Source organism: Armigeres subalbatus, chromosome 3 (assembly GCF_024139115.2).
Source record: "Armigeres subalbatus isolate Guangzhou_Male chromosome 3, GZ_Asu_2, whole genome shotgun sequence".
Lineage (NCBI taxonomy): Eukaryota > Metazoa > Arthropoda > Insecta > Diptera > Culicidae > Armigeres > Armigeres subalbatus.
Genome location: NC_085141.1, coordinates 135517388 through 135530482, shown reverse-complemented (window position 1 = coordinate 135530482; position 13095 = coordinate 135517388). Strand labels below are relative to the sequence as shown.

Here is a 13095-nt window from a genome sequence, read left to right as displayed (position 1 = left end):
GAAGCCTCCTTTCAAGAGGCTCAAAATCCTGCTTTTCTAGAGGCTCAAAATCCTCCTTTCAAGAGGCTCGGAAGCTTCCTTTTAAGAGGCTCAGAAGTCTCCTTTCAATAGACTCAAAAGCTTCCTTCAAGACTTATAAGCCTTCTTTCAAGAGGCTCAAAAGCCTCCTTCCAAGAGGCTCCTATCAAAAGGCTCGGAAGACTCCTTTCAACATCCTTTTAAGAGGCTGGGAAGCCTTCTTCCAAAAGGCTCGGAAGCCTTCTTTCAAGAGGCTCGGAAGCCTCTTTTCAAGATGTTTGGGAGTCTCCTTTCAAGATCCTTTCAAGAGGCTCAAAAACTATCTTCCAGGCTCAGAAGCCTCCTTTCAATAAGCTCAATAGCCTCCTTCCAAGAGGCTCGGAAGGCTCCTTTCAAGAGGGTTGGAAGCCACATTTCAAGAGACTTAAAAGCATCCTTCCAAGAGGCTCAAAAGCCTCCTCCTTTCAAGAGGCTCGGAAGCCTTCTTTCAAGAGGCTCGCAAGCCCCCATTCAAGAGGCTCAGAATCCTTCTTTCGAGAGGCACTTTCAAGTGGTTCGGAAGCCTTTTTTCAAGAGGCTTGGAAGCCTTCTTTTTAGTGGCTCAAAAACCGCCTTCAAGAGGCTCGGAAGCCTCTCTACAAGATGCTCAGAAGCCTCTAATGAAGAGGCGCGGAAGTCTACTTCAAAGGGATACAAAAGCTCAAAGGAGCTTCCCTTCAAAGGACTCGGTACTATTCTTTCAAAATAATTGGAAGCCTAATTTCGAGAGGGGGTGCCTCAATTAATGCAAAAGTTCCAAAGGGTACCTCTCAAGAAAAAGGTTGAGAACCGCTGTTCTAATGTATAGGACTCGATTTTGACTTAAATGATTCTTAATGTTTCGAAAATAATCAAATGATTAAAAAGCAAATTAGAAAAAAAAATTACCTGCTCAAAATGAAACTGTATGTAAAAATCTTCACGAGAAACACCTGTTGCCATTAACTGTTAAAAGCCTTATGAAATGGAATATACAAAACGGCATAGATAGCATTCTTTTGAAAGCAACACTAATAACATAATATTTCACACTTTTTCTTATAGGTTTCGTCCACTTTCTTCGTTTAGAGATGCGCCAAGGGGTGTAAATCTCTCTAATAAAGACGCACAAAAAATCTTTCTATGTATTTGATTCTACATTCCTGCCTAAAATATTGATTTTTTTTAATAATTTCTGAACTGTTGTTTTGGAAGAATCAATAAAAAAACGGGACAAATGGAGTTTTTTTTTAGATTACGACGGGACAGCACAATAATATCTTATAAATGGGACTATGCAGTTAAATACGGAATAGGTTCAAGAAGTCCATTCCATCTAGCAAAGCAGTTCGTGCTGGGGTCATAGAAGATGTATTGTAACCAACGACAAAGCTATCGTAGTTTCTGCTTTTATGGAAATATTCGAGAATCTAACTCCGATTACAAAAATAGCATCGTATTCTCGGAAATATCAGAGCATGTAAGGCAAATGATTCTTGTCATATTGTGTTCGAGTTCTGATAAAGGTTTGTCGCTAGGTGCGTTGGTCAGTAACAAACTCTGTTGATGACAAAGGGTATATTGTTAGGCGTTGCTCGAATGTTGATTCCCTGGTAAAGGACGGATTCCATTCTCATCAACAACACACAACCGATGTCATCATCAGACGCATTTTTACAAAGCTCACGAACGGTGGAGATGTGTTCATCCATCAAGTCAGCATTTCGGCTTTTATCCGGAGGTACGTAGATTGAAAAATTGGAAACGGGCACCTTTGCACCACTTGAGGTGTACATGACCCGTAATGATGTAAGTAAATAAATGGGTAGTTCGATATCCGTAAAATCTTTTGCTTAATACCCCAGTTGCTTATATTCTCTTCTTAGGTTATAAGATAATTTGGGACTGTCAGATTTAAAATGGAAACTGTAACAATTCTAGACCAACATTTGAAAAGGGCGTAACAGCCAAAATTTATTCCTTCTGATTCTTTATCAGCATATACAGCTTTATATGTAGACGAAGAATCAGAAGGAATAAATGTTGGCTGTTGCGCCCTTTTCACATGTTGGTCTAGAATTCTAATATTAAAGGTAATGCATGCAAAAACAAGACCTTATGCAACAAATGAACTACACTACATATTAGGGTGGCTCAAATTAGTATGGGAAAAACTTTGTTCAATTTTTTTGATGGGCCACCCTCTTATTCGGTTCTATTTGATGCCCTGATGCTCTGGACAAAATTTCAGCCAAATCGGTCAACGTTTGGGCAGTGCTAAACTCGTTGGAAGTTTATATGGAAAAATGTATGCAGAAACATCCAAAAACAGTAAATTGCAGCTGGACTATACAACTTACGATGAAGAGCTGTGATACTCATTCAGATCTTGGAGAATTTAATACAGAATGTTATGCAGAAAACCGCGAGAAGATTCGAGTTTGCCCGGCTAAGTTATTAGCATTTCTCTGCAGTGGGGTTTGAGCAAATTTCGTTTCTTTTACCTTTGAAAAGAAATAAATTCACCCATACAACACTCCAGTGAAATGCTAATATCTTTGCGTAATAAACTCTAATCTTCTCGCGGTTTTCAGCATAACTTTCTGTATTTTATTTTACAAGAACTGAATGATTACCATGGTTCTAGATCTTAAATTGTACCGTCCAAACGCAAATCACTGTTTTTGGATGTTTCTGCATACATTTTTCCATATAAACTTCCAACGAGTTTAGCACTGCCCAAACGTTGACCGATTTGGCTAAAATTTTGTCCAGAGCATCAGGGCATCAAATAGAACCGAATAAGAGGGCGGCCCATCAAAAAATTTGAAAAAGTGTTTTTTGAGCCACCTTACTACATATGTTAGATTGCTTTAAACTTAAGAGACTATATTAGTCGCCAACGGAAATGTAACCAAATTTGTGCCTTATGTACATTGGAATGGTGGTTAACTTTTGTGAGACCCAATAGCACCACCAACACCCAACGGATTATAAAAAGAATTGAACACTCCCCACAATCTTATCGACATAGTAATACACCGTATCCATATAGGAGGTTAATTCTGTGACCCGATTCTCGCCGTCCTATGGAGAGAAAATGAGACGATGAGGAGATAGAAGCGTTATGTGATTAATTGCTTTTAAGCGCTGTGTGCGAAGCGTGAATGACGATTAGGCCATGATAATTATTTTTAAACATACCTGCTCGGAACAGTTGATCCCAGTGAATCCGACCGTACAGTTACAGTAGTAACGGTGTTCTTTGTCACAATCTTCGATGCATACACCGCCATTTTGACAAACGTTCGGATTCTGTATGCAGGGGTCAACCTGAGCGCATTCCTTTCCGCACATTCCTTCGTCGCATTGACACCTACAAAGTTAAACAAATTAATCGCTAATTTCCCTTGAAAGTCATTATTTTGACAGCCATACTTGAACGACCCCCTGGTGTTGATGCAGGACCCTCGGCCACCGCAGTTGATCCGCAGCTCATAGCACTCGTCGATGTCCACCTCGCAGTTCTTCCCCTCGAAGCCCGTACCGGTGCAGTTGCACTTGTAGTCGTTGATGAAATCGATGCACCGTCCGCCGTTGAAGCAGGGCATCGATTCACACTCGTCGATTTCGATTTCGCACAGTCGTCCGGTGTAGCCGGGTATGCAGCGACACACCGGAATCTGTTGCGAGAGAATAGTAAAGATTGAGGTTTTTAAAAAATATTCAAGAACTCTGTAGTGATTTCTACGCTCTTGTCAAGCTTTTAAATAAAAGTTGGAGATATGATGGACATCATAGTCGAACTCATCAATGAGTTCGATTCAATGAGCGGATTATCCGGTGAATATCAAATAAAGAATATCGTGAATTCCAATTCTACGTACATTGTCGTCGTTCGTCATGCAAATCGCACTGTTTTGGCACTCCTCCACTTGACAAAATGGAATATCGCATAATGGTCCGGAGAATCCATTTTTGCAGGAACATGTAAAGTTGTTGCCTGTGGTAGAATCTGTAGAAAAAGAATCGATTAATCCTTCATTCCTCTGTATTTTTATTTTACCATCACTCACTGAATCCATCGAAACAGATCGAGCCGTTCTTGCAGGGTACATTCTCGCAAGTTACCAATCGGAACACTTCGCACTGTGGGCCGGCGTACTCTTCGGTACATTCGCAGGAGAACCCAGCCACAAGATCCGTACAGGACCCGCCATTTCGGCAGGGATTTGACATGCACTCGTCGATTTCGAACTCACACAAATCGCCTTCGTATCCCTCGAGACACCGGCAGGTGAAACTGGCCACTCCATCAATACAGGTCGAATTGTTCGTACAGTTCGCCGTAAGACATTCGTCGATGTTCTGTGAACAGTCGTCACTATCGTACCCGGCGGGGCAATCGCAAGCGTACTTCTCCGATGGATTGCTACAAACACCTCCATTTTTGCAGGACTGTTGGAAACACAGAATACAACCTTCTTCCGGGGTGCTGGAGTTCAGATGGAAGTGTGGTCCCGTGAACTGGAACGTGTCCGGGTAGATGACCTCATGTGGGAAATATGGAAGCAAATACCCGCCGACTCTTGTCTCACCGAGACATCCCTTGAATGTGGAGCCTTTGTCGATTCCCCCATTGACGATTGAATTATTCTCGATGTGCGACATGGCAGGCATACCGCCCAAATAAATGTAGTGCTTCCCCGAGAACAGATGTTTGTACGCCAAGTAGTCGATGTCTACCGAAATTGGAGGCTGCGGGTCGAGCATCGTTTCCCAGCCCTTCCAACCGGCTTCCAGTTTGCCATTGTTTGAAACCTTGATGAAAATCGTATGCCAGCCATAGTTATCGTCCTCGTCGTACTCAAATCGATTGTTCAGTGGTAAATCCAGCGTCAGCTTCCAGGAGATGGTAACCAACTTGTTGATTGTCGAAATCTCAAAGTACATATCGCTCTCCTGCACGTACAGCAGCGTTCCTCCGAATTTGGTCCGATAGGAGATCTCAATGGTGTCCATGTTGGTGTCCTTGGTGTACGGCTGCTGGTCGCCACCCGCGTTGAAGACAAATTTGAGCGGCTCGTTGTCGTCGTGGAAGGTCATATTGGAGATGCACTCGTAGCCGGTGTCCAAATTTTGGCACGTGGCGTTCGACGGACACTTTTGCAGTTCGCAGAACTGGATCTCCTGGCAGAGCTTGCCCTTATATCCTCGCGGGCAGGTACATCTGTGGGGTGGCGATGGGAGAAAATTGTGAGACGGTGAGTTTAATTGTTGTTGAAATTATTCATCAGATGATTTTTCACATCGCACATGGTTAAATTTTGAAAGGGGTTTGTTGCCAGATTATGCGTTGAAGTCTTTTGTACACATTGTCAAGCCGAGTTCGCTACATAAATTGAACCGTGGAGGAGCTTAGTGGTAGTTTGTTAGCTTTTTGTATGGAAGGAAGATGTGTGATGCAACAGAAAATATCACGACGGCTGATCATTGGCCTTAGAGTAGACTGTTGAAAACTATAAGAATGTCAAAAAAATTTCAAAGTTAAGCATCAAAATGATGTTAGGCAGAAGCCAAATTTGGATTAGATTGGAATACCAATACGATTCGGAACAAGAAGATAACTTTAGGAAAGAGAACCCTCAGCTAACACACAATGGCAATCGAACAGGATCTCGAAACTGTTATCAAATGCCGATTGCGATCCGTAAATGAAAAGTGAAAATGGATCTATAGTGTAAATTGGCTAAGATGGCATTTAAAAAAAATCAGAAGGGTTGTGTGCAAGACACGACCGCCCGACGTAAACTACGAAAAACCTTTTGGTGCAATGATAATAACCAATTATTTTCAATAGTCCAATTTGTTTTCAATAATACGCATTTCCAATCAGTCATAACAACAAATCCAAAGTCAGAATATTGCGAACTTTACTATTCGATGCAATCATATTCAATTCTGCACAGTTTGTCGGAGAGAGACGTTGCAATAATGTTATTCGCATTGAATTTTGATCAAAGTAAAACTTAATTGCTTGGTGATGGCAGATTGTTTTCCGTCGGTAGTAGAATCACGAGAGCACGATTCAGAGAAAGACTTATAATTTTGGTAGATAGTCATCCATGCGAAAACACTTTTGCAGCTTCTCCGTTTGACGCGCGCTCGTGATTCTACATACATACCAAAAAAATACGAAGATTCAACTCATCCATGAGTTTTTAGGTGCTGAAATACCACGCGCGCGCGGTAGAGCAGTTTTCTTATAATCAATAAAGATGGCTCATTAGTCCCGCCTCTTTGTTGTCCGGTATGACTGCAAATATTGTGTAACCTTCACACACTCACCAAAGGGGCGTGGCTACAGGTTCAACTTTATTGATTACAAGAAAGCAGCTCTTCCGCGCGCGCGAGCCATTTCATTCGAGATGTTGCGGAGAGCAGACCGTGGTATCACCTTCGGCATCGGCGGAGCTCCTACCGGAAATTTTATTCCCGGCGATGGGGTGGGTCGCGCGATCGTCGTCATTAACATAAGCAGCGCTCAGTTTAATTTTTCTTGTATGAAGTAGAAGGAATGACGGCTTTGGCAGGTTTTGTTCTATTTTTGCTTTGGGGGGTTTGTTGACCTAATTTTATAAAATTTGGCACAATATTCTTTTATATGCAAAGAATGTTTAGGCCAAATTTGAGCATAATTTGTTAGAGAAAACCCCCTGACTATAATAGAACAAAACCTGCCAAAGCCGTAATTTCCCCTACTAACGATTGGCTACCATCAATGAAAGTAGCTCTTAAGTCACAACTTGAGGCGAGATGAATTTTGATCAAAGTAAAACTTAATTGCTTGGTGATGGCAGATTGTTTTCCGTCGGTAGTAGAATCACGAGAGCACGATTTCAACGAGAAAGGCATAATTTTAGTAGATAGTCATCCATGCGAATACATTTTTGCAGTTTCTCCGTTTGGCGTGTGCTCGTGATTCTACATACATACAGAAAGCATACGATGATTCAACTCATCCATGAGTTTTTAGGTGCTGAGTTGGGCTTGATTTGAATCGTCCATGAGTTTTCACCACAACAGACCAAACCACAGGCGTTATCGCTGGAACCGCGCTGGTCCGTTCCAGAATGAAAATGTTGCGCGCACGCGAAACATGGGGCTTTTTATACACAGGGAAAACGAAGCAGTGGATCAAAAGGCCCGTACCTTACTGCAATCTGATGTCCGTGTTGGGGATTTATGAACGGAATTGAATTTATCACCCGTTTTGGAAAGAAATAACATTTTCAATAGTTTAACGTTGATAATCAATAGTATCAATAGAATTGGCAAATTGCTGGAGAGTTTCCGAATCTATTGATAAGCAAATCTCGAAAATCCATCGAAAGATAAAGACGCTATTAGCGTTTGAAATCTATCCTAATTTCGTGACGGTCTCGAATTTGGAAATTTCGGTTTTACACCCTGTATCTGAGTCTTCCCCTTAGACGTAGTTTACGTCAAAACTAAGACGAGAACTCTGCATGTAAGATCGAATGTTTGTATAAATACAAACATATTCGCATTCTTTATAGATGGCATCCCTCATCAGCACAAAAGGAACAGTTGGAAGAACAAATCAGTACCATCTAAAGAAACGTATACTAAAAGATATTGACAGCAGGAACTACGTCAAAATATTTGTTGACCCCCCCAATAGAGGTAATAAACCATAGAGGAAGATTGGCGCTGCTGTTCCCTTTTTTCTCGTTCCCAAACATGTGGGGTACACAACTGTCAAAACGTACTGATTTTTCCTTTGCGTAATGTGACCAGCAAGCGTCCAGTGAAACGCGGGACGCCTATCTGGATTGCGTCACTGGTTTGAAAGTGGATCCTCCAAAAGTGCATTTCGCATAGATTTTGGCCGAAAAAAGAAATATATTTCGCTAGTGACGACAGCGACAATCTTCCTCTATATCTATAGTTTTTTTTACCTCTATTACTCCCTCTCATAAATTTTCTGAGAGTTGTAGAGCTTACGTAGTGTGTGGAATGGTTTAACGAATTCTATAAGAAAGAAGCTGCATTTATTCGAAAGCCAGCAACGACAAAACGATGTTTGCCGCTCAAAGCGGACAGGCCTAGTCCAAACGTCTGGTTGGACTGCAACAAAACTAGCATGAGGATCTGCCGTGAAAAATATGACACGTGTTAGAGATGGCTTACGTACCCACATTCAGCGCTACCTCCAAAGTCCATTTTCGTTTCCCTTCTCCCTCAAAATGAAACAGGACGATGCAAAGTTTAGTTGGGTTTCGGGATTTTTTGAGTTTCCGCCAAACTTTGGAGAGAATCCAATTCTAGACCTATCTCTCTTGCCCCCAAGGAATTATCATAATCGAACCATCAGAATAAGCAAAGTAACTTGAGGAAATAAAGGTGCCTTGACGTGGTACGAAACGGAGTAAATGTGATCATATTGTCAGGATCGGTGACAGTGAATCTAATAATATAACATTGCGGTGTTGAACTTAATTATAAGATAGAAAAACCCTAAAAGAGAATAAAGGGATTAATGACATGGCAGCTCTGGCAGCACACAAATTCCTCATAGGTTAGGGGCGCTGCAAATATGACGTTCACTACTTTTTGGGATTTCTAGAACCCCCCTCCCCCATCTGTCACGCTTTTTTGTATACCTAGCACATGTACTGTCACAAAATGTTAGACCCCCCTAAAACATGTGACATCATTTTGAACGACCCCTTACTGCAACTCATATGTGACCGGATTCCATCACAATCAAGTTGCTAAAACCATTTTCGTCTGACTTGTGCTGCTCGGGAGGCCGCTAACGAAGTCAATGGGATACATCTGCTGTACCCCCACAGAAAGTGTCCCACACCGCGTTGTACGCAGAGCTCTGACGTGATGGGCCACTCTTCTCGTGCGACTCGTGTTTACTGTTTACTTTTTGTTTCCTAGTCTTTAGGGGTGCTATAAAAGTCTAATATTTTTATTTAATACTAGCAGATCCGACGAACTTCGTTTCGCCTAAAATTGATTTATTCTCTGATTAGTTCTCGAGTTATGCAGAAATCTCAATTTTATTTGTATGGGAGCCCCCTTTCTCAAAAGCGGGAGGGGTCTCGAAATATCTTAAGAACCTTCCCCGGCCCCAAAAACCTCTGCATAGGGTATTTGTTCCTATATCAATAACAATAAGGCAATGCGGATATAAAATGCATTGATTTCTCACCCAATAATCAAGAAACATGCGAATAATTATGCTCGGCTCACGTAATTTTTAATTGAAAACAATTTGGTAACTTCAAAAATGAAATTATCATCACATTTTAGAAGTATTTAGCTGAAAAACATCATCACCGCCATGCACCTATTTCAATAACATTCAAGAATAGTTAATCCTATGCCTGTACCTATATCAATAATACTGTTTCCAACATAAAAGACGCACACTATTACTTGTGTGTATACGTAACGATATGATTGCAGTGATGCCGAATTCTACAATGTTTTGTATTTGAGTTGAAATATAATTACGAAATTGCAGTTTTTGTTGTAGTTTTTCAACTTATCAGTTAAATTTTATGTTTGTCGTAGATTATCTTTTCGATATACCTTATTTCACAAACATAAGAGTTGTATTTCACAGTAAAAGTTTATTCAAGCATTTTTGAAATAAAAATCTAGGTCGGCAACCCTTGGGCGTACTGCAACAGTTTGGAATACGGGCAAGGATAATTAAGACGTTGTTCGAAATAAACCTATATCAAACTATAGGAAATCGCGTTGGTTTTTCAAATATAATTATATGTATAGTGAAAATGTGATGTGCTTTATGTGTTGTGAAGTGAATTTCGAAAGGATACACTTGTGTTAGCTTGAAATTGAGTGGAAAACAACGGCGTGAAAACGGATGAATCTGCTAGTAGCAATCGAGCAGTGCATCAAACCAACAGTTCAGAGGTAGGAAAATGAAAATGAAAGTGCATAATAATTTTATCTTTTGATAATTTGATTCTTGTGCATTAAAAAACTACTTTAAGAAAATCTTGAATAATATTCGAAACATTCAAGAATGTGTTCCATCCATTATTGTGTACATACGATGTGAGAAATTGTAATTAAATTGATTTTTTATTTGGTTTATCGACAGTTGGGATTAATATACGGGCTGTTATTAATATGGGAACAGATACCCTACAAATTTTTTTTTGCGCTTTGGTTCCCAAGGGGACCCTTGGAAAAAACACAGTTTCGTCGAAAATCTAAAAACCAATGTATACAGAAAGCATTTTTCACGCAAATAGCCCCATAATCTAACACAGGAGATTCGAAATAATTAATATCAATGGGGAAAAATATATGTTTGTCCTTTTTTGACGAATTATAACTGTAAATCCTTCTTTCACTCGAAACTTACGATCTTAACAACCCGTTAGGCACATAAACATATAAGCATCTTTGCATCTTTGTGGTCTTTCCATGATTTTGAAACGCTAGCAAACCTAGCGCTGGAAGTCAAGCTTTACTGAACAACGCGTATATGTAAGACAGAGCAGCATCGCATGCATTGCTTCTCTTTCTTTTGCATTGAATATAGGTACGGGAGTGCCGTTCGTCGATTATTGATACACAAAGAGCCTAATTCGAAACTTACAGTTTGTTCTATGATGCCTATCTGTTTTGGGGGCAGCAGGGACTATGGTCAAGGGCTTGGTGATCGCTCCCCAGGCCATCTGCGAGTTGTGGTGCCTCCCTAGGATGTGGTGGGGTTTCACAGTGGGCTCTGTTAAGCTTCTATAAAAAGCTGCATGTATCTGCAACTAGGCTCCGCCAAAGCGACCGTGTGGCGCTCAAAGCGCACAAAGTGTTAGATGGGACGCTAAACAGACCTAATAGTAACAGAAATTCGGGATCGGAAGTGGGGCTGGGTCGGCCACACTCTACGTAGGGGCGGAAACGAAATCTGTAAACAAGCATTAGACTGGAACCCAGCGGGACATCGCAGCAGAGGCAGCAGAGGCAGCAGAGGCAGACCCAGAGGCTCATGGCGGCGAAGCCTCAATAAAGAAATAAAAGAAGTCGACCGAAATCTAACCTGGCAACAGGTTAAAGCGATAGCCGGGCAACGCTCTGGATGGAGATCTTTCAAGTCGGTCCTTTACACCACCGGAGGTGTACAGGATCCAAAAGTAAGTAAGTAAACAGACCTGCCACGAAGGCTCTCCGACGAGACAGGGTGTTTGCGCAGGCCCAAAACAACCATTACGAACGACATATACAATATAATACGACTTGATACAATCGGCAACGACTTAAGCGACGAATAAAGGATCACGATTGGACGCTTGGAACATGGAACTGGAAGTCGCTAGGTTGCAATAGGATAATCTACGATGAATTACATCCCCGCAACTTCAACGTCGTAGCGCTGCAGGCTATCTGCTGGACAGGACAGGAAGTGTGGAAAAGCGGGCATCGAGCGGCTACCTTCTACCAAAGCTGTGGCACCACAAACGAGCCGGGAACCGGCTTCATACTGCTGGGCAAGATGCGCCAACGCGTGAATGGGTGGCAGCCAATCAACGCAATGATGTGCAAGCTGAGGATTAAAGGCCGTTTCTTCAACTATAGCATCATCAACGTGCACTGCCCACACGAAGGAAGACCCGACGACGAGAAAGAAGCGTTCTACGCACAGCTGGAGCAGACATACGATGGATGCCCACTGCGGGACGTCAAAATCGTCATCGGCGACATGAACGCACAGGTAGCAAGGAAATGTATAGACCGGTCATCGGACCGGATAGTCTGCACACCGTATTGAATGATAACGGCCAACGATGCATAAACTTCGCAGTCTCCCGCGGAATGGTAGTCCGAAGCACCTCCTTTCCCCGCAAAAATATCCACAAGGCCACACGGAAATCAACTAACCAAGAAACGGAAAACCAAATCGACCACGTTCTAATCGACGGTAAATTCTTCTCCGACATCACGAACGTCCGCACTTACCGCAGTGCGAATATTGAATCCGACCACTGCCTCGTTGCAGTATGCCTGCGCTCAAAACTCTCGACGGTGCACAACACGCGTCGAAGTCGGACGCCGCGGCTTAACATTGGGCGGCTACAAGACGGTAAACTAGCCCAAGACTACGCACAGCAGCTGGAAGTGGCAATCCCAACGGAAGAGCAGCTAGGCGCAGCGTCTCTTGAAGATGGCTGGAGAGATATTCGATCCGCCATTGGTAGCACCGTAACCGCTGCACTTGGCTGAAGAAACGACTGGTATGACGGCGAATGTGAGCAGTTAGTGGAAGAGAAAAATGCAGCATGGGCGAGATTGCTGCAACAGCGCACGAGGGCAAACGAGGCACGATATAACGGGCGCGGAACAGACAAAACTCGATTTTCCGTTGGAAAAAGCCCCAGCAGGAAGATCGAGACCGTGAAGAGACGGAGCGACTGTACCGCGATAATAGCACACAGTTCTATAAGAAGTTGAACCGTTCACGTAAGGGTCACGTGCCACAGCCTGATATGAGTAAGGACATAAACGGGAACCTTCTTATGAACGAGCGTGAGGTGATATAAAGGTGGCGGCAGCACTACGAAGAACACCTAAATGGCGATCTGGCAGACGAAGATGGTGGTATGGTGATGAACCTGGGAGAACGCGCGTAGTACATAATTTTACCAGTTCCGGATCTCCAGGAAATCCAGGAGGTTGATCCCTGGGGTTGACCAACTACCAGGAGAGCTATTTAAACACGGTGATGATGTACTGGTTAGAGCGCTGAACTAGGTAACTACCAAGGTGTGGGAGGCTGAGGTTGTGCCGCAGGGGTGGATAGAAGGTGTCATGTGTCCCATCCACAAAATGGGTGATAGGCTGGATTGTAGCAACTACCGCGTAATCACATTGTTGAACGCCGCGTACAAGGTACTCTCCCAAATTTTATGCCGACGGCTAACACCAATCGCAAGAGAGCTCGTGGGGCAATACCAGGCGGGATTTATGTGTGAACGCTCTACCACAGAT

General features: G+C 42.6%; 1 protein-coding gene across 7 annotated transcripts in view; it reads right to left on the bottom strand.

The window, feature by feature from the left end:
* Positions 1 to 13095, bottom strand: part of LOC134220303 (protein crumbs) — a 209499-nt gene that overhangs the window by 12160 nt on the left and 184244 nt on the right. For 3 of the 7 annotated variants that reach the window (XM_062699314.1, XM_062699317.1, XM_062699318.1), the window contains 5 exons: positions 4113 to 5266; positions 3924 to 4051; positions 3475 to 3719; positions 3241 to 3412; positions 3053 to 3123 (listed from right to left, as the gene is read on the bottom strand). In XM_062699314.1, the coding sequence (XP_062555298.1) occupies positions 3053 to 3123; positions 3241 to 3412; positions 3475 to 3719; positions 3924 to 4051; positions 4113 to 5266 (1770 nt within the window). Of the gene's footprint in view, positions 1 to 2971; positions 3124 to 3240; positions 3413 to 3474; positions 3720 to 3923; positions 4052 to 4112; positions 5267 to 13095 lie in introns of all 7 variants that reach the window. The other 4 variants (XM_062699315.1, XM_062699319.1, XM_062699320.1 and 1 more) reach the window with 2 other exon arrangements.